The sequence below is a fragment of the Schistosoma mansoni genome, chromosome 1, assembly GCF_000237925.1.
Source record: "Schistosoma mansoni strain Puerto Rico chromosome 1, complete genome".
NCBI lineage: Eukaryota > Metazoa > Platyhelminthes > Trematoda > Strigeidida > Schistosomatidae > Schistosoma > Schistosoma mansoni.
Genome location: NC_031495.1, coordinates 49,991,225 through 50,016,777, shown reverse-complemented (window position 1 = coordinate 50,016,777; position 25,553 = coordinate 49,991,225). Strand labels below are relative to the sequence as shown.

The 25,553-nt window shown below is 39.4% G+C and overlaps 2 protein-coding genes across 2 annotated transcripts in view; one reads left to right on the top strand and one right to left on the bottom strand.

Moving 5' to 3' along the window:
• The window catches only part of Smp_148690 (serine/threonine kinase), a gene marked incomplete at its 5' end in the record, with an annotated part of 32,652 nt that extends 19,594 nt beyond the window's left edge, over positions 1-13,058 (bottom strand). Inside the window, 7 exons of the mRNA XM_018794728.1 lie at positions 2,769-2,862; positions 3,078-3,173; positions 7,479-7,639; positions 7,696-7,874; positions 8,078-8,570; positions 8,912-9,343; positions 11,259-13,058. Coding sequence (XP_018649111.1) covers positions 2,769-2,862; positions 3,078-3,173; positions 7,479-7,639; positions 7,696-7,874; positions 8,078-8,570; positions 8,912-9,343; positions 11,259-13,058 — 3,255 coding nt within the window. The remainder of the gene's footprint in view (positions 1-2,768; positions 2,863-3,077; positions 3,174-7,478; positions 7,640-7,695; positions 7,875-8,077; positions 8,571-8,911; positions 9,344-11,258) is intronic.
• A 9,865-nt stretch (positions 13,059-22,923) lies between these two features.
• The window catches only part of Smp_148680 (putative DNA double-strand break repair rad50 ATPase), a gene marked incomplete at its 5' end in the record, with an annotated part of 28,521 nt that continues 25,891 nt past the window's right edge, over positions 22,924-25,553 (top strand). Inside the window, one exon of the mRNA XM_018794727.1 lies at positions 22,924-23,177. Coding sequence (XP_018649110.1) covers positions 22,924-23,177 — 254 coding nt within the window. The remainder of the gene's footprint in view (positions 23,178-25,553) is intronic.

Here is a 25,553-nt window from a genome sequence, read left to right as displayed (position 1 = left end):
TCGCCTAACCAAAGCTCGTGAAGAGCAGACTAGAGAAAACCAAGCTGGTTTTCGACCTGGACGTGGTTGCATAGACCAGATATTCACCCTACGTCAGGTCCTAGAACATAGACACAAATTCAGACGTCCCACAATAGTAGTATTTCTTGACCTTAAGGCGGCATTTGACTCTGTTGATCGTGAGGTTCTATGGCAATGTTTGTCACTGAAAGGAGTACCAAAGAAGTACATTAACCTCATAAAGGCTCTCTACTCGAGCACAACTGGTCGAGTTAGAGCCTATGGCGAACTGTCATCAGAACTGATTACCACAAGTGGCGTTCGTCAGGGCTGTCCACTCTCCCCATTCTTGTTTAACTTTGTCATTGACTTACTTTTAGAGATAGCACTTTCATCAGCTAAACCTCCAGGAGTTGAACTTTTACCAGGAGACTCACTTGTCGACTTAGAATACGCCGACGACATAGTTTTACTCGGTGAAGACGCTGACAACATGCAGAGTCTTCTGACCACTATAAGCAACTATGCAGGCATGTTCGGAATGCGATTCTCTCCCTCGAAGTGCAAAATGTTACTTCAGGATTGGGTTGCATCGACACCTGAACTAATGATAGGGAGTGAAGTAGTTGAGCGTGTAGACCACTTCACTTATCTTGGAAGTCTCATCAGCCCTTGTGGTCTGGTATGTGACGAAATCTCAGCACGGATACAGAAGGCTCGTCTAGCTTTCGCCAACTTGCGTCATTTATGGCGTAGGCGAGATATCCGTCTAGCAACCAAAGGACGGGTTTACTGTGCAGCAGTTCGCTCCGTCCTACTCTATGGCAGTGAAACATGGCCAATAAGAGTAGAGGATATTCGTAGGCTACTAGTGTTCGATCATAGGTGTCTTCGAAGCATTGCTCGTATATCCTGGGACCGCCGGGTAAGTAATGCAGTTGTTAGGAAACGAGTACTAGGTAGGGATGGCAAATCGATTGATGAAGTAGTGAAACTTCATCAGTTGAGATGGCTGGGACATGTGTTACGTATGCCCGACCACCGACTGCCCCGACGTGCAATGTTTCATGGTGTAGGAGTAGGTTGGAAGAAAGCTAGGGGTGGCCAGACCAAAACGTGGCACAAATCAATGAAGTCACTGACAAGTGGACTGGGCCATGTTGGTAGGTGTAGACTACCTGGTTGGGATTCGCGAGATGACAGCAACCGATGGTTAGAGACCTTGAATGACATGGCTCAAAATCGTTTGCAATGGCGAAGATGCATCCACTCTTTGTGTTCTACCAAATTCTAATCTTCTGAATTCCTCATGTCTTTATCTTTTTCTCTTTCCAAATTTATTTCACTGTACTATACTCCTTCAATAATTTCTTGAAACCCCTAATCTTTTGGATTTCTGATTATACTCCTACTACTTCTACCACTATGGGATTTGAATCGACAACTGCATCTCTGTGCTAATGTGGTATGGCAACTCGAACTGATGTACGTACGTACGAAGTTCTACGTTGTGACTGACTGACTGACTGACCCACACAATGATAACAGCTACTGTACCACAGCAAATTATTATCATTCGTGGGTGTGTGTGTGGCAAAACCAGCAAGTTGAGTGTCAAGTTTAGGCTATGTGAATTAACCGACGAGTTTTATAACCCGTGCCCTACTAACTTATCGATCATTCATTCGATACACGTGTTTATTATATCTAAACACCAATTAGTTTTGTTTTCTGTACTGATTGAAGTAAGATGGAAATGAAAGTGGTCTGTCTACAAAACAACACAAATATATTCGGTGATTATTCATCGAAACACTTTGTTCACCACTTATTCAGGTTTGGTACATATTTAAAAACATGTATTAAAATAAGTGATACACATGAGTTGAGTTTTTATCATTCTGTACACCTTGAGAAGTTGGTCATACAAAATAGTATCTATTCTATAGTTTCGTTTTATATTTTCATGGTAGGTTGTTGAGGAATCAAGGACAGTTGTACTGGAATAATGCCCACGGGTTCACTACAACTTTCTAAATGAAGACCCAGAGATCAAAAGCAACCCAGATTAAAATGTGATTAACTATCGCTTAAGTGAAAAGCAGACAGGTATCCTGATCTTCCCTTACTTTTAATAAAAAGAATGAGGCATTTCATATCCAAATGTAGTTTATTTTGATTATGTCCTTACTTGAATTATACCTTATAGTACGTCTCACAATTTTCTTAATAATTTTCCTTTAGTTTTTCTTCACAAGCCGTGTCACAAATATAACAATGGAAATCTCTTGTCCAATTTTATTCGTTTACTGTCTCGACTTTTAGGGATAAATTATAATGAAATTAAAAAAAAATTGTACCACAATTCCTTTGACAGTTGTCTAAAAATCAAGTGATGAAAAAGAGCAAACTTGCATTTAAAACTAGAATGGATGGAAAAGGCTACTACTGGTTATAGGAAAAGTAGAAACAATTATGATAATGAGTGTTAAGAATAACAATTCTACATATTGTCATGGAATAAGGACTAAATTTATAGCAAATTGCTAATTAATAAAGACCAGAGATATAGAGGCAGTAAATCACAGATAACCCCATAAAAACGTATGATCAATGATGATAAATAGCCTAGCTAACCAAATATCGATTCTTATATTCACCGTGATAAGACCTTTGCAATTGACTTGAAAAATGTAGTAAAATCCACGAATAGTCATCAAGACATTTAAATAATCACACGTAAAACACAATTATAAACTTAAAATTACTTTTCCATCAGCATCAAGTCTGATAGCCGAACCAAAATCAATTAGCTTCAGGTGTCCACTTCTCTCAATTGCAAAATTTTCAGGCTTTAGGTCACTAAAAGATAAAAAGTAATTTTCAACTATTAGTTAAAACAAAAAACTATAGAAATGTCCTTGAGAGTCATTGTGATCTATTATTTATAGGAAATCATACAGTGAAACTATGAAGAAATTCCAAGTCATATTTACCTAGAGAATTTGGGAAGATATAGTCACAATGAATCACAATAAGAATAAACTACCCAATTAGCACTGAACTTATAAACATACCAATGAATATAGCCCATTTGGTGCAACGAATGGACGGCTTCCACAGCTTCGGCACAATAAAACTGTATCATTTTTGAATCCAACAAATGACCAACTCTGAAAGCAAAATATATCAAGAGACTTAAATATCAAACGATTTGTTTTATAAACAAGACTACAGATATACGATTCACGACGCTCGATTTTACCAATCTCCAGATAAAAATTGTAGCTACCTAAAAAATCAACAGCGGAGTCAGCCGCAACTTAGTAATTAACTATACGTTTACGTTGCCCGGTTTTAGCCACACTTTCAGTCAAAGCTAATGATAACACTTGGTTGTCCAAATGGAAATATTTATAGCCACATTCGAACTCTTAACATAATAATTCAAGGAAGAATGATTCAACTAGCAACCCCGTGCTCTATTCAGACACTTGTTTTATCTAGATGATATACAAAAGAAGTCAATATTGGTGACAAAGTACAAATGACGAAATGAATTGTGTTGTAAAAATCTCCAATACACCACAGGATTAAATTTACTAATAATCAAGTTTTTGAAGAAAAAAACATACGCCCCCTTACACTTCACTTTAGAATTTATTATGGCATTACAATGTAACAAGTCTTAAGCATTTGTCCCTTGGGCACTGCGGTCACGCCCTCAGGTCACCAAGACTACTTCTAATCCACTTTCCTTTTCAGGTACCTCTAGAAGAACCCTTCCATGGTGTGGGCAATCCGGAAGTGAAAACCGCCCTCATACTTCGAACAGCACTCAAGATCACTTTATTCGTAACGAATTTTACTCTTCAATTTCTATTATTCCTCCTACCTCGACTTTCAAAACTAAACTTCCTCCTCAAGTGTCACTATAAGCAACGAATCTAGTGCGCAAAACACTGTTGCATGTCTACTTAAACCTCGCTCAAAACTACACGTTGGAGCCTTCAACGTGCGTATCCTATGTTAAATCGAGCAGCAGACCACCTTGGCGAAAACCCTAGAATCTTGTTCCGTTGATGTATGCTGTCTCGAAACACACAGGATCCTAGTGTGGTCAGTCACTTGATCTCACCTCGCCAAAACGGAGAGCCGACGAGAAACATCCTCCGTTACCTGGCGACCCGATGGCTAGTTCTCGTGGACTGGCGTGTGCAAGCATAGCACTGAGTACGAGTGCAGAACAAGCTATAGCTAATCTGAAACGAGGAAGAGCAGCTGGTCGAGATAGATTAACTCCAGAGGTCTTTAAGGATGCTGGTCCAATTTTAACGATTAGGTTGACTAATAGTTTAGCTAAAATATGGGAGTTGCACGTAATCCCATTCAACTGGTCACAATCTCTGATTGTCCCAATATATAAGAAGGGGTCCAAATCATTCTGTGATAACCATAGAGGGATTGGTTTGACTAATATAGTATCTAAAATACTAGCCTCAATCATTATCAGACGCCTAACAAAGACTCGTGAACCCCAAACACGAGAAAATCAGACTGGCTTCAGAACTAGTCGTGGCTGTATCGACCACATATTCATTATTCGTCAGGCATGTTTATTGGCGCCCGACAATGATAGTTTTTCTTGACTTAAAAGCAGCATTTGACTCTGTAGACCGAGAGGTTCTGTGGCAATGTCTGTCAATGAAAGGTGTTCCTCAGAAGTACACAAACCTTTTGAAGGCTCTTCACTCGGACAATACCAGTCGAGTGAGAGCTTATGGCGAACTGTCATCTGACTTTACAACATCAAGTGGTGTCCGACAAGGTTGTTCGTTTAACTTCATCATAGACCTACTACTGGAAATAACGTTCTCATCGAGTGAATTTTCAGGAAGCTCCACTTATCGACTTAGAATACGCAGATGACATAGTCCTGTTTGGTGAAGACACTGATAAAAGGCAGGGACTTTTGGTAACACTGAGTAACAATGCCGGGTTATTTGCAATGAGATTCTCTTCCTCTAAATTTAAATTGTTGCTCCAGGACTGGCCTGCATCAACACCTGAACTAAGGATAGGAAGTGAAGTAGTCGAACGCGTCGACAACCTCAATTATCTTGGAAGTCTGATCAGCCCTAATGAGTTGGTGTGTGACGAAATCTCAGCACGGATGCAAACAGCTCGTTTGGCTTTTGCCAATTTACGTCACCTATGTCGAAGGCGAGGTATCCTTCTATCAATTAAGGGACGAGTATACTGCGCAACAGTTCGCTCTGTTCTACTTTACGGCTGCGATACGTGGCCTTTAAGAGTAGAAGATACTTGTAAACTACTATTATTTGACCACATATGTCTTAGAAATATTGCCAGCATCTGCTGGGATCACCGGGTAAGTAATAGTGAGGTTAGACTCAGGGTTTTATGGAATGATGGTAAATCAGTTGATGAGGTTGTGAATCTTCATCGACTGAGATGGTTGGGCCACGTGTTATGTATGCATGAACACCGATTACCACGACGTGCAATGCTGACTAGTAATAGGGATGATTGGAAGAGAGTTAGTAGCGGCCAAACCAAAACATGGCATCAGTGCTTGAAGCCACTAACCTCTAGTATGAGCCATGTTGGTAGATGCAGATTACTTGGTTGAGGTCCGCGTGACTATCGCAACCAATGGTTGTAGACTCTGTGTGACATGGCTCAGAATCGATCACAATGGTGTAAGTGTATACACACTTTGTCTTCTCTTAAACTGTGAGATTAAAATCTTCATACCTTTTCTTCTACGAACTAATTCTTTCTGCCTGTATTATATCCTTATATGCAATCTTTTATATATTACCACCACTAAATTGACTACTCCTATGAATTTGGTGTTCATCTTGTTGTGCTAATGTGGTATGGCATCTTGGACCGATGCATATATGTGCCTGGTCCGACGTTGTAGCTGACTGACATCTGAAATATCGAAACTCCCAAAACATTGATAAGCTTGGAAACGAAATACTTCATTCTATTGATAATCTTCATTTGAGGTAACTATAACTTGTTTTGTGAATAGATACCTTATTCAGTGTACAGCCATAACTTCAACTTTACTAAACAATCTCTAAGTGCTTTAAAAAGCATAAGGGTGGTTGTTTCTTCCCCGTCGCTTCTCGAGGGACCCGAAAAGGAAATTGGGTTATCAGCAATCATAGTGACTTGGAAACGTGACCATAAAGTCAAAGGGATGCACGGCCTTTCTGTAAGTTTCTGATGTGTTTGCTCTGTGATTGGAAGGGCCTTAACGCTGAAAATAGGAATCCATGGGGTAAGATGAGACACGACATTTTCAGGGTCAATTTCTTCTAAACCCTCCCCTCTGTTATGAGAAGGCAACAACTTTGTAGATGTTAGTTGCCAGAGGAAAATATCTTGCTGCTGTCATGCTTCAGTACAGCCAGCAGTATGACTTCGCCATTGGATCATGAGTCTGCTGCTTTTAGTCTAACCATTCTGAAACCGATGTATTGGGCATAGTAGGACCTAAAGAAACATTTGTTCCTGCCAGTATACTTCGATCAAATCACCACGATAAATAGACCTGACCAGCACACAAAGGTAGAAGTCTTTTATTAGAGTTCCATTTGTATTTTGAGTTGATCACTCAAAATAGCAGCATATAAGACTAAATAAAGCACGTGTTGGTTGAGCAACGGTAAAACGATGGTTTACTTGGATGGTGTTCGTATCAGTCCCACAAGATTGACACTGGACTAAGCAATAAACTACTTTGTTCGGACTGAATATGTCTTTGTCTATCACCAAATGGCGTATGAAGCAATTGTTGGTCACCGGCTACCATGGGACTGGGTCTGCTCACGATGTTCCACTGCCTTGTGGATCAGATCTTAGGTCGAAGGCTCTGGGTGTGGCCCCTTAAGAAAATCGCCTACTTCAGTCAGGGCACCCGGTCAGTATCATAGCCCACAGACAAATCAAGTGACTTGTGTGGCGCACATATATCTGGTGCCCCCTTGTACGAATATTTATTAGTCCAAATAAAATAAATAAATAAATAAAATCGATCCCCAAAAATACAAAAATATCATTCACTATGACACGAGCAGCAATAATCTCATGTTGCTAGACGTGTAGATACAACAGTGTAGAACTCGTATTTGTGCAATGAGCCAAATTGTTCATTTATATTTGCCTTCTATACATCTAATCAAAGCAAAAATATGAAAGAGATGACTTCGACTAGTATAGTTTATTTAGTTTTAGAGCTAAACAGATATTTGCATAAAATTCTGTCCCAGTGCCTTACCTGTGGTTTTCGGTAGATATATATTTTTGTTTAGCCTAGATTATTATGAAGTTTCTATCTTAAGCTAAAGACTATTTCGGTAACTAATTTTCACTGTAATGCACATATAACAAACAATGGTTACAGTTTATGCTAAAATTGGTCAAGTAATAAGGTCGCTCACTTGCTTAAGAATATATACAAATCGCCACCGGGTTCGTAGTCCATCACAAGATGCAAATGCTTTTCGTCCTGAAATGCATAATGCAGGTGTGGAAGCCATGGGTTTTCAATGGCAGTCGCCTGCGCTAACACAGTTCTTTCAAGCAGAATCTGGGAGCCCTCCTAAGTAGGCAAATAATGCAAAAAATTATAAGAATGACTGAATCATAGAAACTTACCGGATCATGATGCAACCAAGCTCCTTTAAACTGAGATTTCATTGCATACACTGAATGAGGTGGTGATACCTCACGTACTACACGTACTATTCCGCAAGCCCCTCTACCAACACATGCACCCAGCTTGAAATCCGACAATTTGAGACGGAATTCTGATAATCGAGTAATGATTGGCTTTACTATATGTAGAAGAAAACGTCTGTAAGATAACTTTTATCAGGGATGTAGATTAATAATAAAGTACGTCGTAGATTACGGATAATACAAACCTAACTATTCAATATCATGAGATAAAATATTGCCTATGGGAAGGACAGAAAAAAAGTAACTAAAAGAAGTTTTCCTAACAATTAAACACCACGTGAATTAAAAAATACGTTACCTCGTCTGCGGAAGAATTTCGCAGCCAAAACAGTAGGGGAGTGTTCATATTCATCAGTCCCCCGATTTTCTGGATTATCCATACAGTCATGATAGATTTGGTCAACCAAAGAATTCGTTACGAATAAACAGTCTAGAAGACCGTCGATCGACAACAAACACGGATCAGGGTCAATCGGACGATTTCGTTTGTTAGCTGGTAGAATGTGATAACTATTCTGCGAACCTTTTTCGAATGAAAGACTGATTCCCATGCTGGGAGAAAAAAGAAGCGGAGGCCTTGTTAAGAGATCAAATAAGTAGCTTGCACGTTGAGATGTCCAGCCCAAACGTAAAGCATCTTCTAGATAGACCATGCTGTTGTTGCTGTTTTGAGGTTTCGTTTTGACCTGAAATAAACATTTATCCTGAGGTGTCTCCACACCATCAGTGTTTATTTCAATATCCAAATTAGCTTTCTTTTCTTTCCGTTTTACATTATTTTTACTTTCGATCTGCAAGTGATGCGGAGTTGAGGAGATTAGAAAATTATCAATGGATTTTATCGGTGAAGCCATTCTCAACCTAAAAGTAAATCTTTCCTTATTAGTGAAATAATAAATTGAGAAAAAAGATGGTGTGTAGAAAAATATTTATTTCTCATTCATATTTGATGACAGTGTCATTTGGAAGGAATTGATTTGAAGATATTTGTAGGAAACGAAGCTGCAACTTTAAAAGAACTTGATAGGTATAAAAGCTGTTTAGCAGTACTCAGACGTACTGAGCGTGTTAACATTGTCGAAAGAAACTGTACATGATTGTCAAATTGCTCAGAAAGAAACTCAATTTTTACTTTAAAACGTGAAGTCTCACAGTTTGGAGATGAAAGGTCCTTTGACCATAATTCTCGTAACTGAAGACCCATATTACAAAGATTATATATCTCTGTAAAAAGAAGAGAAGTGGATTCGGTTAATAAGCACACAGACTGTAATTCATTGAGCAAATTTTTATGATCTTGCACAAGATTAGCGAAAGTATATGTTTCGGGGATATTGTGATCGATGGATGTAGTAGAATAAAATTCAGGAAGACACCACTTAGATGAAAATCGAGTTCGGATAGCTTCAATTCTGTGTGCCAAGAAATCATGTAGGTTCGTGAAGATAAACAACATTTTTATACGTAGTATGATAAGATGATGGTTGGTGGAAAAACAAGTTGAAACTGTTTTCTCTAGAGTGCTGAAATGTAAGTTTTCAAGACTCCATTTAACGTATTTAATCTGAAGGATAAGTAATACAAATTTCATTTAATTGACATAAACGCTCAAATGAAACAAGTGATCAAAAGTGTTTAAACGACACTGTACAAGTAAAATTATGAGAATAACCGCGTCAAATTCCGTAGAGAATGACTAAAAATTTATGAACTGCTATAATTCCATCTTTATAAATGATAAACAATAAATCATTATACAGCTTGTGGTTATCATTCCTCCCTAAATGACAAAGTAGAGACCTAAAGAATTTGATCAAATTAGCAATCAACTTTAAGCAAACCACCAAAAACGGTCCGTAGGCGCTTTGCTCATTATCTAACCTTTTTTGGTTTCATTAATCACACAGATGTACATCAGCGATGACAGATTTCATTTAGTACATTCAGCAACGTTTCCAATTTATTCAACAACTATAATAAAGATCGAGAAGTTACTAGCCATAGACAGGCTAGCCGACTGAAAATCACTCAATCAACTATCTAGTCCCCTTCCCCAATTCACGACCTAAAATACACTCATTCATTCTGAACTTGTGACCAATAATATCAACATTTAAATTTTTGGCTGACAGAACGTGGCCCATACGGATCAGTACAACTACGAATAGCCTGGCTACATACTTGGAGATCAATTGAAGGCAGACTGTCGTGGATAAAATACTGCAGTGGTTGAAACGGTTGGAAACGTTAACAGTAATACTGCTTGTCATGCAAATAGGCTGGGACGAAGACCAGTGTTACACCACTATTTTTCACGTTCGAGGATTAAGGATAATTGTAGTATTTCTCTTTGGGAAAGTCATAGAACTGTGCCTTTTACGTAATTCGAGTCAGTCGCTCGTCAGAAGAGCAAATAATAGAAAAATCCGTCGGAGTAAACAATCCACGAAACAAACGCTGAAAATAAAATTCAAATAAACCCCTTGCTAGTATAGCCTCCAATATAGCCTACGATGAGTGAATGCAGAATGTGAGCCAAGATAAAAAGATTCTAGCAAACTAGCTTATTCGCTTTTTAAAAATCAGTAGGTTGGTTACATGCAAAGTAGAACCTGGCACATGCTCATAGGTTCAACTGGCCACACTACATCAGCACAGTGAAATGAAATTATCAAGAAAAATATTATAACAATGTAGTAATAATATCAGTAGTACGAAAGAATAAGCATAAGCAATATGATTTGAGAATGGATTATTGAGAAAAGTATGAGCCAATACAGGGACTCGATAGTTAAAGAAAGATCAAGTAAATGCATCTGTGCCATCTCGATCAATTTTGAAAAACACTACTTAGTGTCTCCAGTCACTGAAGATAACTGCGTCAACCCCAACCTGGTACTATGAACCTACCAGCAAACATCAATTCAAGTTTTACAGACTAGTGTAGCATCTTGGTTTTGCCCCCCTAATTTTCTCCCGAACTACTACAGCAGCTAAAGTCGTTTATCGAGGTAGGTAGTGGTTGGGCACACGTAAAACATCACCATGATCGACCAAGGTCCATCCCACACACGCTTTATGGTTCAAGTAAGTGTAGCTATAATTTGGTGGCTACTAACGTTAGACTTTAAAGTAGTTTCATATCTAAATAATTGTTTGGTGTACATTAGAAAATCTGTAATACATGGTCTTATGAAAACATAGGACGAACCAATCATAAAAAATATGAGGAAGTTCGTATGCGAACTCAGCATCGTAGTTCGAGTGAACTGAACCAAGATGTTACCAAGGTTTCAAAGTTTCATGAAAGCACAGCCATAGATATTTTTGCGATGAACAAGCTGCCCACCGCTAGATTGCAGACAAAAATTACGTTTACTTCACTTTTTATTTATGGGAATATTTCGTTGGTGAAAGCTAAGGACTATACCGTGTCCGAGCATATAAAAAGGCATATCCTAGTGAATAGTTGAACATACCTGAAGCAAGAAAATGAAGACATCGTTATAAATTCCAATACTTTTTTCATCCAAAATGATATTCGCTGGCCAGTCCAAGTGATAATTAAGTTTTAAATTACCAATCAAATCAAAAATCAGTTCCATAGGTCGATCATCAATTAGCTGATCCACACTAAGGAAATCAAATGCGAGGAAAGTCGACTCTAGGTGCAGTAGTGAATGCGATGCATGACGGTTCCTGAAGGTATCACTTAACTGACTTTGTAGATTGGCTGTGAGATCAACAAGGTCCAGCTTCTTGGCTCTTGGAAATGAAATATTCCCAAAACATTGACGAGCGAAATCGTCCATATTATAACCAGCACCAAAAAGATACACTGCTCCAGCGACAGCTAAGCAGTTTCCTACAGTTCGCAACCCATTTGGCCCACGCATATGCGAGTGAAGCAATAACTTCAACAACTGTTGATTAATTAACATTCTTCGTTCACAAACAAAGCGTTTTAATTGTGACTCCAAGGATTTGAGTGTGGTCCTTGATCCATCCCCTTTGTAACAATTTTTCGAGAGATAAGATTCTTGGTGGCTGAGTTTAGAACGAAAATATTGTTCGCTCAAGAGAGAATCCAAAGAGATACAAACAGGACCTGCATCAACTGTTTCGAGGAAGGAGTAGTCTCCAATTTCTTCACAAACTGCAATGAGTAAGAAGTTAGCTTTAAGACCATCGACTACCTCATCCATGATAGGGAGAAACATATATGGTATGCAAGATGAGTCTAACACTTTATTTCTGGGCTTAATGGCATCAGACCAAAATTTCGGATCACCAGGTGGTATATTATAATTTATATCAGCAAACAATTTTACCAATGGGTCATTAAAAGTCGCAGACCCTGAAAACAGCTGGACTAATGAGGAAATGAATGGATGAAATGTGATGATGAACATAGAACGCAGTACCTGAACGATGTACTGGTCAAAACCACAGTCTTCTAGTAAATCTGAAGTATGACGTAGTGCATCCAGCAAAGTTGAGGTCGTACTTGTCTGTCGTAAGTTATCAAGATTGTTTTCAACGATATCTTTTATGATCTTCGACAATATCTTAACACGGTTACACCAAGGGATTAAACAATGGTAAAGACTGATCATAGTGAAAATGCCTGGGTTACGGCTTTTACTTTCCATTTCATGCAAGAACTCATCCAGTTGAGACAAAAATCCATTCAAGCAACTAGCAAAAGAAAAGACGCAAGCATGAGATATGCAGTCCATTTTGTTAACTACGAAATGGACTACAAGTCGGATGAATAGTATATGATTATTCCAATCAACGAACTTCCGCAGCAGTGAATCTAGAGCATCATAAGATAAATGGCTAACAGATGTAAGATGTGACTTGCAACAAATATCTACAATCTGGTTTTTACATAACTGCATAGCAAAGCATCCCCTGGCACCAAGTAGGACCCAGATAATTTCACGTATCAGTTGATACTCTGTTAAGTTATACCTATCATCACGTTGTCCAATGTAAGACAACCAATGATTTTTAAGAGATTTATCCTTCAAATCAGATGAATACCGACTCCACCAATACTCAGGCTGCAAGCTTTTGCAGGTCAATTTAGATGGAAAGTTATGATTGGTGAAGATATGCTTGTTTGACGGAAGTTGATCCCAGCGACATGGGTATGAATAGTTAGAAGTATAATCTTGTCCCGGCTTTGTAAATTCTTCATTGGGAGAGTTGGAGTCACACGTTTCAACTGAAGGCGAGTGAGACTGGAAATTAATGTAATTCCTAGTAAACATAAATCCAGCAGAAACTCATACGACGCCTGATTCAAGGATTCAATTCATATTTGCACGTCCTAGAGATCATAAACAAAAATGTAGATGAAATAAACAACAGTCATACCAAATGTAGAATCGACACGGCTATATACAATATAACGCTTTACAAGCATTTAAAAATGTTAAGATGGCTAAACTTTTCTTCGGCACCATATCATTCCATAATGGTTCAAATGGTTATGGACGGAGTAGAAGCTTTCGCCTAACGAGCTTCCGTGTCTAGTAACAGTGGATCACCAATACCTCCAGGCAATAACCTAGGTAGATTAACGATAAAAGAGGAAAAAGAAGTCGATAACTCATAATAATATGTTATCCTTAGTCCGTAAGATTAGGTCAAGTTTCCTCTTAGAGGACTCCTGGGAAGTCGCTTAGACTAGCTCAGTCGGCAGCGAATTCCAGCATTTGACAACTCTTATGGAGTAGAAGTTGTGCCCACAGTCCGTTCTGCTATGTTGGGTCTCCAGTTTCTGGGTGCTGCTCCTTAGGTTAGTGTTGTGACTAAGCTTAAGTAGATGTTTAAGGGGATGACCAGAAGTATTAGGGACACTTGAAGTCATAAGAAGGTCACCTCTAAGACGCCTGTACTCTAACGGGTGGAGGTTTAGTTATTGGAGGCGCTCTTCATAAGGATTGAATTTGAGTCCCCGAATTGATTTCGTGACTCGACATTCTATACGCTTTAGTGTCCTTATTCTTTTGGAATGAGGGATGAGATACTATGTTTCCGTGCTCTAAATAGGGATGAATAAAACTGTTCAAGATTATGTGGAGGGTTCCACCGTCAAACTGGCTAAAAATGCACTTCAATGTTATCAGTTGAAGGTTTGCTTGAAAGGCGATTTTGTCACAGTAGCGTACGACTTCAAGTCGTAGGGTACCAACACTCCTAAATCTTTTTCGACTTCGGATACTTCTAGAGAGGAGTTTCCTAAGTTGTAACTATAGTCTGAAACATGTCGCAGATGGACTACTATGCACTTTGAAGTGTTGAGGGTAAGTCCGTTGTTGTCTGCCCAACTTTGAAGTCGAGTCAGATCCTCTGAAGTGCTAGTATATCCTCTTGGTTACGTATCTCTCTCCAAAGTCTTGTAGTGGATGTCGAGTCGTGGACGGACTATGATCGCCACTACTATTCGATTACGCGTCCAAAAACGACTTGGTTCCCTTGATAGCCCGTAAATCAGAAGGCTTTACTAGTCCAGATCAAGTATATTTATTGGCGATCTCGTGGTATCGAAATAATACCGAGACGTGCCAAAGAGTACAAGCGAATAAGCAGTGCGTGAGCAAGCTCGAACCAAACAAGGCGGATAGCGGAACAAGAAGTGAAACTGATACAGTTAAACAAATACAATAAAACAATCTCTGGTACAATTGGTTACAATAATAATAATTGTTTCCGTTATTCCAATCGTGTTCTTATCGAGACTGGCCGGTCACTACAGGAGCCCCCCGCTGGAAAGGGTTTACACTTTCGATACGTAGCGGTTTCGTTCGTGGGACTGATCGCGAAACGTGCCATTGTAGGACGAAGGCGTTGGCAGAACAGGAAGTAATTGTTGATCCTCGAGTTGCCACCAAAAGTCTTTGATGTAGAACGGTACCAGAAGGAACGTACTGTGTTGATTGTTTGGATTAGCATGCTACACCAGAGTGGTTTGTATCCAGAATCTGAAGGTTGCGTTCGTAGAGGTCCGGACCAGAAACGCTGCAGACGTAGGACGAAACCAGATTGAGCCAAGGAACCAGATGCGACCAGGATAACCATGTTCGGGACCAAATGTATATCATACGTATTTGGAGTCAGAGAGATCGACTGAGTGCGTTGACTAGAGCGTGGGTGATCAGGCCAGCTTTCGCCAAGATTGACTGAAGTCGACGATACCAGAACAGCGATGGTCAGAGGCGTAGGCTCGGGGTAAACAAAAAAATGAAAGAAAAAGAGAAAAGTGTAGCTTTCGTGTAGTATAGGGGTAGATTCCTATACTGTATCCGTAGTTGGTTATGAGGTTAGTCGAGAAAGCGTACGGGTAAGCGTACTCGGCGACCGGAACGTGAGACGGTAGTCTCGTTCGAACCTCGTGAGCCTGCAATCTCATCCGCAGTCAAGGGCAGTGTGGTCTGCCGGTCTGGACGTGAGACGGAAGTCTCGTCTGTAGACGGGGCAGATGACACGTGCTGTTGACTGGGACGTGAGAATGAGGTCTCAGGTGCATCTAGCGTGGGATCCGAAGTAGATGTAGAGATCCCGCTAGAAGCTTTGATGGGTCTAGCATTAAGTCTCGGCTTATCAGGTATAGCACTGTCATCGACGTGTGCTGGCTTGAGACGATCAATGCTGACTGTTTCGATGCGGCCACGTCGATCAACCTTGAAGGTCTTTTCGTGACGGGAAATCACGTGAAAAGGTCCCTCGTAAGGCTGTTGTAGAGGTTTGCGTACCGAATCTACTCGTATGAAAACATGTGAACAGGTAGATAACTCTCGAGGGAGAGCGACCTGTCGATGTTGTATACGAAATGACACCGGAGTCAGTATTCGCATGAATGCAGACAGTCGTTGGACGTAGTCTGATTCGCCGAACTTAGTGCTGCTCCGTGGTGTGAAAAATTCCCCAGGCAGACGCAATGTCGTGCCGTAAACAAGTTCAGCGGCGGAACATTGAATATCTGCCTTTAGACTCGTTCTGATTCCCAGGAGGACGAGCGGAAGGGTTTCGTACCAATTGTTGTTTTCGTGTGCTCGAAGAGCACTTTTAAGTTGGCGATGAAACCGCTCAACTAAACCGTTTGATGCTGGATGGTAGGCGGTAGTGCGTATGCGTTCCGTACCAAGCAGCCGTGTTAGTGAGGAGAATAATGCGGACTCAAATTGTTGTCCTCGGTCAGTCGTGACAGTCGAGGGACAACCGTACATAGCTATCCATCGTTCTACGAAGCGGTGAGCGACTGTCTCCGCCGTAATAGACGTGATGGGAATAGCTTCGGGCCATCTTGTGAAACGATCAATGCATGTGAGTATGTGATCATACCCGTGCGATGGTGGTAATGGTCCTACAATGTCTATGTGAACGTGATCGAAGCGAGCATCAGGCGTAGCGAAAGTGCCAATAGGGGCAGCTACGTGCCTGTGCACTTTTGATCGTTGACATTGTAAACATTGTTTTACCCACATACGGACATCTTTATTCATTGACGGCCAGACGTATCGTGCAGCGATGAGGCGTAGGGTGGCTGCGATACCAGGATGAGATAGACCATGAAGGGCATCAAAGACGAGACGGCTATAAGCGGAGGGTACGATGGGTCGAGGGAGGCCCGTAGAAGTATCGCATAGGATAGTACCTGAGCTAGTAGCTAGGGGTACTTCCCGGCACTGAAGGGACGTAGACTGTTGTGCTTCCGTGCATGAAGTATCGTTTGCTTGGGCGGCGGCTATAGCAGGTAGGTCAAGCATTGGCAAAGTAACTGCATTAAGTTGGATACGTGATAAAGCATCAGCAACACAGTTCGACTCGCCTTTGACGTGACGAAGGTCTGTCGTGAACTGGGAGATATAGTCCAAATGTCTGCACTCTCGTGGTGAGTAGCGGTCAGACTTGGTATGCAGAGCATACGTTAAGGGCTTATGGTCGGTGAATAAGATGAACTTACGACCTTCTACAGCGTGCCGGAAATGTTTGATGGCGCAGTAGGCTGCTAGCAGTTCGCGACCAAAAGCGCTATATCTCGTCTCCGTGGGAGTGAGGCGTCGTGAGAAAAATTCGAGGGGCTGCCAACTACCGGAGATATTCTGTTGCATAACGGCTCCTATGGCGAAATCCGATGCATCAACCGCTATACTAAGCGTGGCTGATGGGTCAGGATGCACGAGAAGTGTGGCTTGAGCTAGGGCCGTTTTGATATCTGAAAATGCAGTACGTGCGGCGTCGTTCCATTCCAGTTTGCGTGGATTACCGCGAAGTAAATCGGTTAACGGTCGTAACTGTTCTGCCGCGTGCGAAATGAAGCGTCGGTAGAAGTTGACCAAACCGAGAAATGCCTTCAGTTCCTTGAGTGTGGACGGTACAGTGTATTCCAATATAGTACGTACTTTATCCTCACAAGGTAGAATACCCTCATGCTTAATAACATGACCTAAGAATTTTATTTCCTTCTTCCCGAGTTCACACTTGTCGGGGTTGACTATTATTCCATTATCCGAAAGGCGCTGGAATAGTAGCGTCAGGTGTTGGTAATGTTCATCTACGTTTGATGATGCGATTAGCAGGTCATCAATATAGACGTGAACAAAATCTAGGTCTCGTACAATGCTATCGATAAACCTTTGGAAAGTTTGAGCAGCATTCCGTAATCCAAATGGCATTCGTAGGAACTCAAATAAACCGAAAGGAGTCGTGATAGCAGTTTTCTCTATATCTTCAAGAGCGACTGGGATCTGGTGATATGCTCGTACCAGATCGATCTTGGAAAAAATTGTCGTGCCCTTGAGTGATGCCGTGATGTCATGTATGTGGGGGACGGGATAGCTATCGAAACGTGTAGCTGTGTTTAACGCTCGGTAGTCTCCGCATGGTCTCCAACTAACCCCATCCTTTTTTCGAACCATGTGGAGAGGTGAGGCCCAAGGACTGTGAGAAGGACGAATAATACCAGTAGCTAGTAAATTGTCAAACTCACGTTTAGCGAAAGCTAATTTGTCCGGTGCCAGTCGGCGAGGTCTTGCCGTGACTGGTGGTCCGCGGGTGACTATGTGGTGTACCACACGATTGGTCACCGATGGAGTCTCCTCGAGAGATTTAGTTAATTTGGGGAATTTCTGAAATAAAGCGTGGAATAAATCGTCACGCGAATGAAATACACCTGTGATTCGGTACGCGTTTGTGTGGGCTTTAGAGCCCATAAAGTTGCTGTTCGACGAAGTATCAATTAGCTGCAGCCTACGTGAATCGACTAGCAATTCATAGTGCTGTAGGAAATCGATGCCGAGTATAGCTGTGGGAACATCGGCAATGATGAACGTCCACAGATACTGTCGTCGGTTGCTCAGGTTGACCGTAAGTTGTCGTGTACCATAGGTGGGAATGACTGAGCCATTCGCAGCGCGTAGTCGAAGCATAGTGGCTTGAGACTTACTGTTACCGATAGGTACGACAGAAACTTGGGCACCCGTATCCACAAGGTACCTAGCGTTGGTGCGATAATCGTGCACGTAAAATAAACGGCCAACCTGAGGTGAAGTGCCGGCGAGTACGGCCGCATTTACTCGTCGGCTGAGGAGTTTCCCGCCTTGTATGAGCAGGGAGCTCGACAATGACGGGCACCGGCTCCGAAAGCACGGTGAAACCAGCACCAACCTGGACTCGCTTCCGAAACCGCCTTCTGGCGTGGCTTGGAAGATGCCCGCTTGGGGCGAGTCGTTACGGCCTTACGAGATTGTGACCTGGGTCGGGGGGCGTAGGGGGCTGGCACATTTGCGCGGTCTCGGAAACTGAGACGAGTATGGATACATCTGTTCCTATCCCCATGAGCTGGAGGTCGTCTAGCATCGAGATCAACGTTGGAACGGGAAGTACTAGCAACCAAATAGTCGTCTTTGGTGTTAACTCGTGCTAGAATCTTATCTGCTATGAGGGCCACCTTGTTGAGCGGGGTGTCCTCGAGCAGATCCGTAAGGGTTGGCTGGATACTGACTGGTAAGGCTTCGAGCCACAACTCTTTGACTATCTCAGAGTCAGCTGTCATGTTTCCTGCAAGGGATTGCAGGCGCGTGAGGTGGTGGCTCGGCTTAGCATCACCCATAGGGTGACGTGCTAATAGTGTCCTCAATCGTTCCTCTCTTGATGGGAGGAAATGTCGAAGGATGGCATCCTTAAGACGGTCATAAACGTTCGGAACGTTCGGATTGAGGACAACCTCACGGACAGCGGTTAGGTGATATCCGGGCAATGATTCCAAAGCGTAGGCGTACTTCTGCCTTTGATTGGTTATGCGGCGGATCTCAAATTGAGATTCCAGTGCCGCGAACCAGACTTCTGGATCATGAGGGATGAAAGGAACCGGTCGAAAACTGATAACCTGTATCTCGGAGTCTACCATATTTATGTTATTCTTATCGTTATCTACCATATTAAGTTGCCAAAATATTATATATTGAAAAATATCAATACGAATATATGCAACAGATGTGGATAGATAAATAGACTCACCGGATTGATCTGGTTTGGTGAATTGGCCAAGTTTGACTTGTGCTCGATGGATTGGGTTACCAGCTGTATTGCGTGTTCCAAATACGGCTCACCAGTTGTAGTGGATGTCGAGTCGTGGACGGACTATGATCACCACTACTATTCGATTACGCGTCCAAAAACGACTTGGTTCCCTTGATAGCCCGTAAATCAGAAGGCTTTACTAGTCCAGATCAAGTATATTTATTGGCGATCTCGTGGTATCGAAATAATACCGAGACGTGCCAAAGAGTACAAGCGAATAAGCAGTGCGTGAGCAAGCTCGAACCAAACAAGGCGGATAGCGGAACAAGAAGTGAAACTGATACAGTTAAACAAATACAGTAAAACAATCTCTGGTACAATTGGTTACAATAATAATAATTGTTTCCGTTATTCCAATCGTGTTCTTATCGAGACTGGCCGGTCACTACAAGAGGATCACAAATGAATTGGAAGTTTTTATGCTTATATTTCTGGTTCCCAGTGACAATAGTATTCTATCAAGGTAGAGACAAATTTCATCCCATGAAATGAGCAGCATGTCCAGACAACTTACTGATTGCAATTATTTTCTTAAATTCAATTGGATTGTAACAAACTTCAATAAACGCGCTTGAAATAGAAAATGAATAAAACCATGAATGTTCAGTAAATAATATATTTTGTGAATACAACATGTTAACAAAAAGAAGCAATATTATATGTTCACCAAGATGACCATCTAGTTCACCAGAATTTTAAATACCAGAAACTGAAATTTATGGATGAAAGTTTGCACAATTCAAAGTCCAGTTTCTTAACGTTCAAGAACTTGTATGCAAAATATGAAGTTTATTCAACGATGTAACTAATTTACGGAAATTGATAAAGTTCATTGCGTTTCTTGAATATCGATAATGATAAAAGTACTCAACTACCGTAGTAAATGGATTTTAAACAAAATCAAACTCAGTGTAACTTGTTGAGAGTTTTGAACCAAAAGCGTATTATTTAATTACATTTTGTATATATCTACCACCTAAATCAATAAAAAACTAATCATGTTCTCGAAATGTCTGGATTTATAATTTCTTCTTAATTCGAGGCAAACTTGTATGTGATAAATGATATGAAAATATCAAATTCACATCATTGCACACTCAAAATATACACTCGACACCTAAACCTGTTGTTCCAATTCATTTGGTTGACGTTTGCCTGACTGTGTGTTTATTTTTGTACTTTTCTCATACACCTTCATTTGTCTTTAAGTTAATTTAAATTAATTTTATTCCATTATTTCACTTAATTATAAATATCCGAGACATCCTTGAGTAACTGATACTTTGGACGGTTTAGAGAAATCTTATTACAGTGCATATTAGGCCTGCATAATCCAATTCTGAATTTATATGAGTGAAATACTGTTATATCCTAGTGAAGATTTAACTACGGGAACTGAGAACTATTAATGGACTGTTATCATATATATATATATTCTTATTGTACAATTATTCGGTAACCAAATTGTGTTTATTTATATTTCGCTTATTATAAGCTTTCATTTGATCCATCTGCTACTATTGTATGATTTACTATTCTTAAGTTATACTCAATCTATTAGTTATTGTATCTCACAGTCACAGACACTTTCTGGATTGATCTTGTATAAATGTGATCTCCTATTTTATAGTGTGATGTGATCTGTTTTGCTGGTATATAAACCAAGTATGTTTCAAATAAATGATTCATTTATTAGAAGCTGATATTTGTGTTCTGGACTGAACAGGCTGGGTTAGACGAGAAGCTACCATTTTAGAGGACCAATAAGGATTCAGAGTTAACCCAAGGCTACTCATACTGGTTAATGCATCGCTAGTTTGGCACAAAAACGAGGTCATATAATCCAGTTTTCCAATTGGCGATTCGGTCACGTGATATTTGACGGGGCATAGGACATAACAATAATATTGATAAACTTGAAAACTTTTGGGGCAAAAACCCGTCCTTCTTTACTTGACAATCTATCAGATGAAGGTAAAATAAGACTTAATACTGTAAATTGCACAAAATAACCGGTGATAAACAATCTACTGATCGCAAAATTAATACAATATAAGTTAAGAACTAACTTACAGTGTCCTGAATTTTTACTGATATGATGAACAAGTATTTGATTCATTTGAGTATGAATAACTTTCGAGATTGGTTTTGCCATGTCTGTGACTTGTAATTCCATCTTAAGGAATGAATAAATAACAATCTATTAGCTATATCTGCTTGCTATAAACGCTTAGTTTTACGATGCTGTAAAGGTGTGTTCACACAATAAGTTATTGATCAAGTAGTGTTTAATACAACTCATTCCAATTTATAAAAATCTGACTGTAAATAAATCACACAGAAAGCAGTGTATTTATGTGTCGTTTTGCTTTAATTGTGAGGTCAGATAAACCCTTATCTATCATCTTTATGTTTTTACTTTTATTATCTGATTCTCGGATTACTAGTACCGAATCTGAAGTCGGTTAATTAGTTAGCGGATAAAACATCAGCCATAACAGTATTCTCATTCAAAATAGATCCAGATTTTCTTTGTCATATAACAGTAAAACTAAAGCAGATATTCAGGTAATACATCCAGTCATGATGTATTCCATACCATTAAAAACACACTAAATTTAGCTATATTTTAGGTCATTGAGACTTGCGGCATTTGTTCTGATAACATGTTTACTATGTACTTAAGGAATATTTTTAATATCTTCTGTAAAAATGAATATTCAGAAGTAACTAACAACACGACTTGACATTAACTAGAGAACCATTTTAAAGCATAAATGACTAGGAAGTGGATTTCAATTTCAAGACACAAGTCTGACGGTAAGCATATTACCATTCATACATTGAGTCCAAATCTAATCATATATGTTTCGAAATCCAAATAAACAGCTCTTTGACACTTTGAATTTTAGTCCCTCTTCAACCGATGTCAGTTTTTAATTAAAAGTATCTTAAAATGGCACAGAACGGGTATTCACCAAAGTGTCTGATAGAAAACGACTTCTAACAAAAGTGAAGTCGCAAGTGTAAATTTTATCTAAATAACCTATATTTACAAACGATTGTTAAACTAAGAAAATTTGTTTCCCTTCATATCTTGCCACGTGATAATAACTGATGCTGTAAATGTGAATTTATTGAACTCTAACTCAGTAGTCTAGAGGTAATTTATTCACTTGGCGACTCGACAGTCTTAGGTGCCTACTGTTACAGAGCCCCGCGCTAATGCGAACTACACATCTATCATCCCTTGGTTTTTAATAATTTTATTGCTGATACTCCGCGACGAAAACCACTAACAAGTAATTATAATCTTCGCAAACTTCACGACTAGTGGATGGTAATAGATTCATTTAATTAGTTCTTAACTATCATTCAAACTACTGGAACAACATTTTTGCAAACTTTACATTTACATTATTGTGTTTACAAATGCCATCTGACAGAGGAATTTCTCAGTTTATATTTGTTTGATGTATCTTTTAGTGGTCTATCTTTTTTTTCCAAAAATACATCGATCTCAAACACTTTCAGTTTTGTGATAGAAACATGGTGACTATTCTGGATCAACTTCAGATGTCCAAAGATAAGTGGTTAACCGTGTATGATCGATCATTTCTATTAATGAGAAAATTAATAACACAATTATTTGAAACATTGGCAGCGTGTTCAGAAGGGGTTATGCGCTTTTCTGAAGGTCTGGAATACATATTTATGTCATCTAAGTATTACTTGGATGACTTGTTAAAAAAAATTGAAAAACTGGAAATTTATCTACATCCAACGTTTGAGGATGACATAAAGTAAGTGTACTGATTGTATAACAACGTTTGACAAGTCTGTGATATATTATACTACTAATAGGTTCATTTTAAAAAGCTGTTTTTCAAAACAACTGTAGCTACATCTTATCTGATAAATATATCATTAAAATTATGAATTCATTATCGGTTTATTTCCAATGTTATTACCTGTATGAAAGTGAATTTTTGGAGATTATTTTCATTTAAATTTGTAGGCGTTTTGCGTCGCCACTGAAAACCAGGGGTTATAGAACAAATGCCTCGACCTTGTATGTGACTTTGCAACAGTACGCACCTACAACCTCTACATGATATCAATCTGTGGTGAATTCCACCTACAAATTAGCATAATCTTCACAAAATCACCTCATTTAAACTTTAATCCCGAGCTTGCTAGGGACTTACTACGGAATGGGTCTTTGAGGTTCTAGAACTGAGGACTGCCGGAGTGTAAGCACAAATGATAGTGAAAACTTAGCAGCAGCACTGAGTTATCAGTATATCATGGATTAACTAAAGTTAGAAATAAATACCACTGGATACCAATTCAGTGGTCTAATGGCTAAGGTTTAACCGCAAGATATGGAGATTCTGGGCTGGCTTGCTGAGAGGTTCTTCGGTATGCACTACCACTGAGTCTACTACTGAGGTGGAAAAGCTATGCAGTTCTCTCAGGTTCCTGTTAATTTTCAAATACAATTAAACTCTTTATTTATTTGTGACAAAAGTTAGTCTGGGTACTTTTAAAAATTATTCATTTACATACTTTTGTGGTTTGTATTTTGTCTTAAAATCTAAGAAAATTTACTGTGTGAAGCGTTGTATGGAGCTATGGGTAAGAATCACTTTGTTCCTTAACTAGTATCAATAGGGATTTTCTGTCACACTTTTCTGTTGTTCCATATGTAAAGCAGTTCACGATCAAATGTATATCAAATTTCCACAAAACCATCCTTAGTAATATTCGTTTATTCACTAGTGAATAGTTCTAGGACGCATTTCTGTCATACTTAAAGGATTTGAGAAAAGTTGAACTTCTAGGACTATCCCACAGGAAATTATTGTTCATATTTTTATTGTATAATTATTATACTCTTAAACTATTCTGTTTTTATGTTCTACGAATTTGTAAGCCTTCTTTTGACTCATGAACCATTGTTATATGTCTTACTGTTCCAGATTTCTTACCAATTAATTGTTTACTTATTCCATTTTATGTCAATTATGACAGTATTGTGCATACATTGTAATTTCCTATTTATGTTACTGTGCTGTCATGTATGACTGCATACGTTTTGAGTCATGAAGGAGTAAAGTACAATAAGAACTAATCTGCTTACCGTATTCGTCTTCTGATGAAAGAAAGCTCATGGACCAATATCCCCCGGTAACTATTCACTATCATTGAGTCATTGGGTTAGGAAAATCAGATATATTAATGCATAAGCAGGTCACTGATCTTATGGACAACTAAAGCGAATAAGTCAGTAGTCAGAACAGATAATACAACCATAATAAACGATTCAATCACACGAGACATAACAGTTTCCCGAAAATAGTAGTGAGAAGCTGTATGACCTGTCAATTTAGATCGGGAATAAGGCAGTAATGAACTGGTTACAAAGGACTAAGATTGCGTTGTACCACAAAGTGATCAAAATTAAAAATTCGAACCAGCAAATATGGTTCGAAAACTCAGACGCGGGATCTAGTTAAGAATTTCAATCAAGTACGAGTACATTTAAAATCAAATTTCGTTGATTGTTTTTACCAACATAGGATCAATTAATGGGATTAAGAAAGCGTTCTTATAAAGAAAGACATAAAAGCCATTAAGATGCCCCTGAAAGATGAAATGAAGCGTGACAAAAGATCAAGAGATGTTCTGTTAAATGAAAATGACTATATTGACAAAATGGATACCATCTTGGAAGACAAATTGAAATTTCAGCAACCGATTGACCAGATAGATCTGAGTAATAAAATCGAGAATGAACTAACCAAACCTTTCGAGAAACTCACAGAATAACAGATAATTTCATTAAGGTTATAAAAAATGATTAAACCAGAATAGATTGCCGAAGGTACACAACTCGGGTATTCCAACCAGACCAGTTTTAGATATTTATAGTTCCTCATATCATAATATAGCTAAGTGTTTGATAACAATACTGAGACCATTCCACAAGAAGCTTTTAAAGCATAGTCTTAAGGATGTATTTCGGTTCATTGACAAGAATTAGATCCACAATTGGATTCTATTAAAGATGTATTTGATAAGTCCTGAACGGATCCTAAGTTAGTCTCGTAACCCCCAAGCTAGAACTAAACAGAGACTGAACACGAGAGAAAAGGCACAAACTATACGAGAAGCAC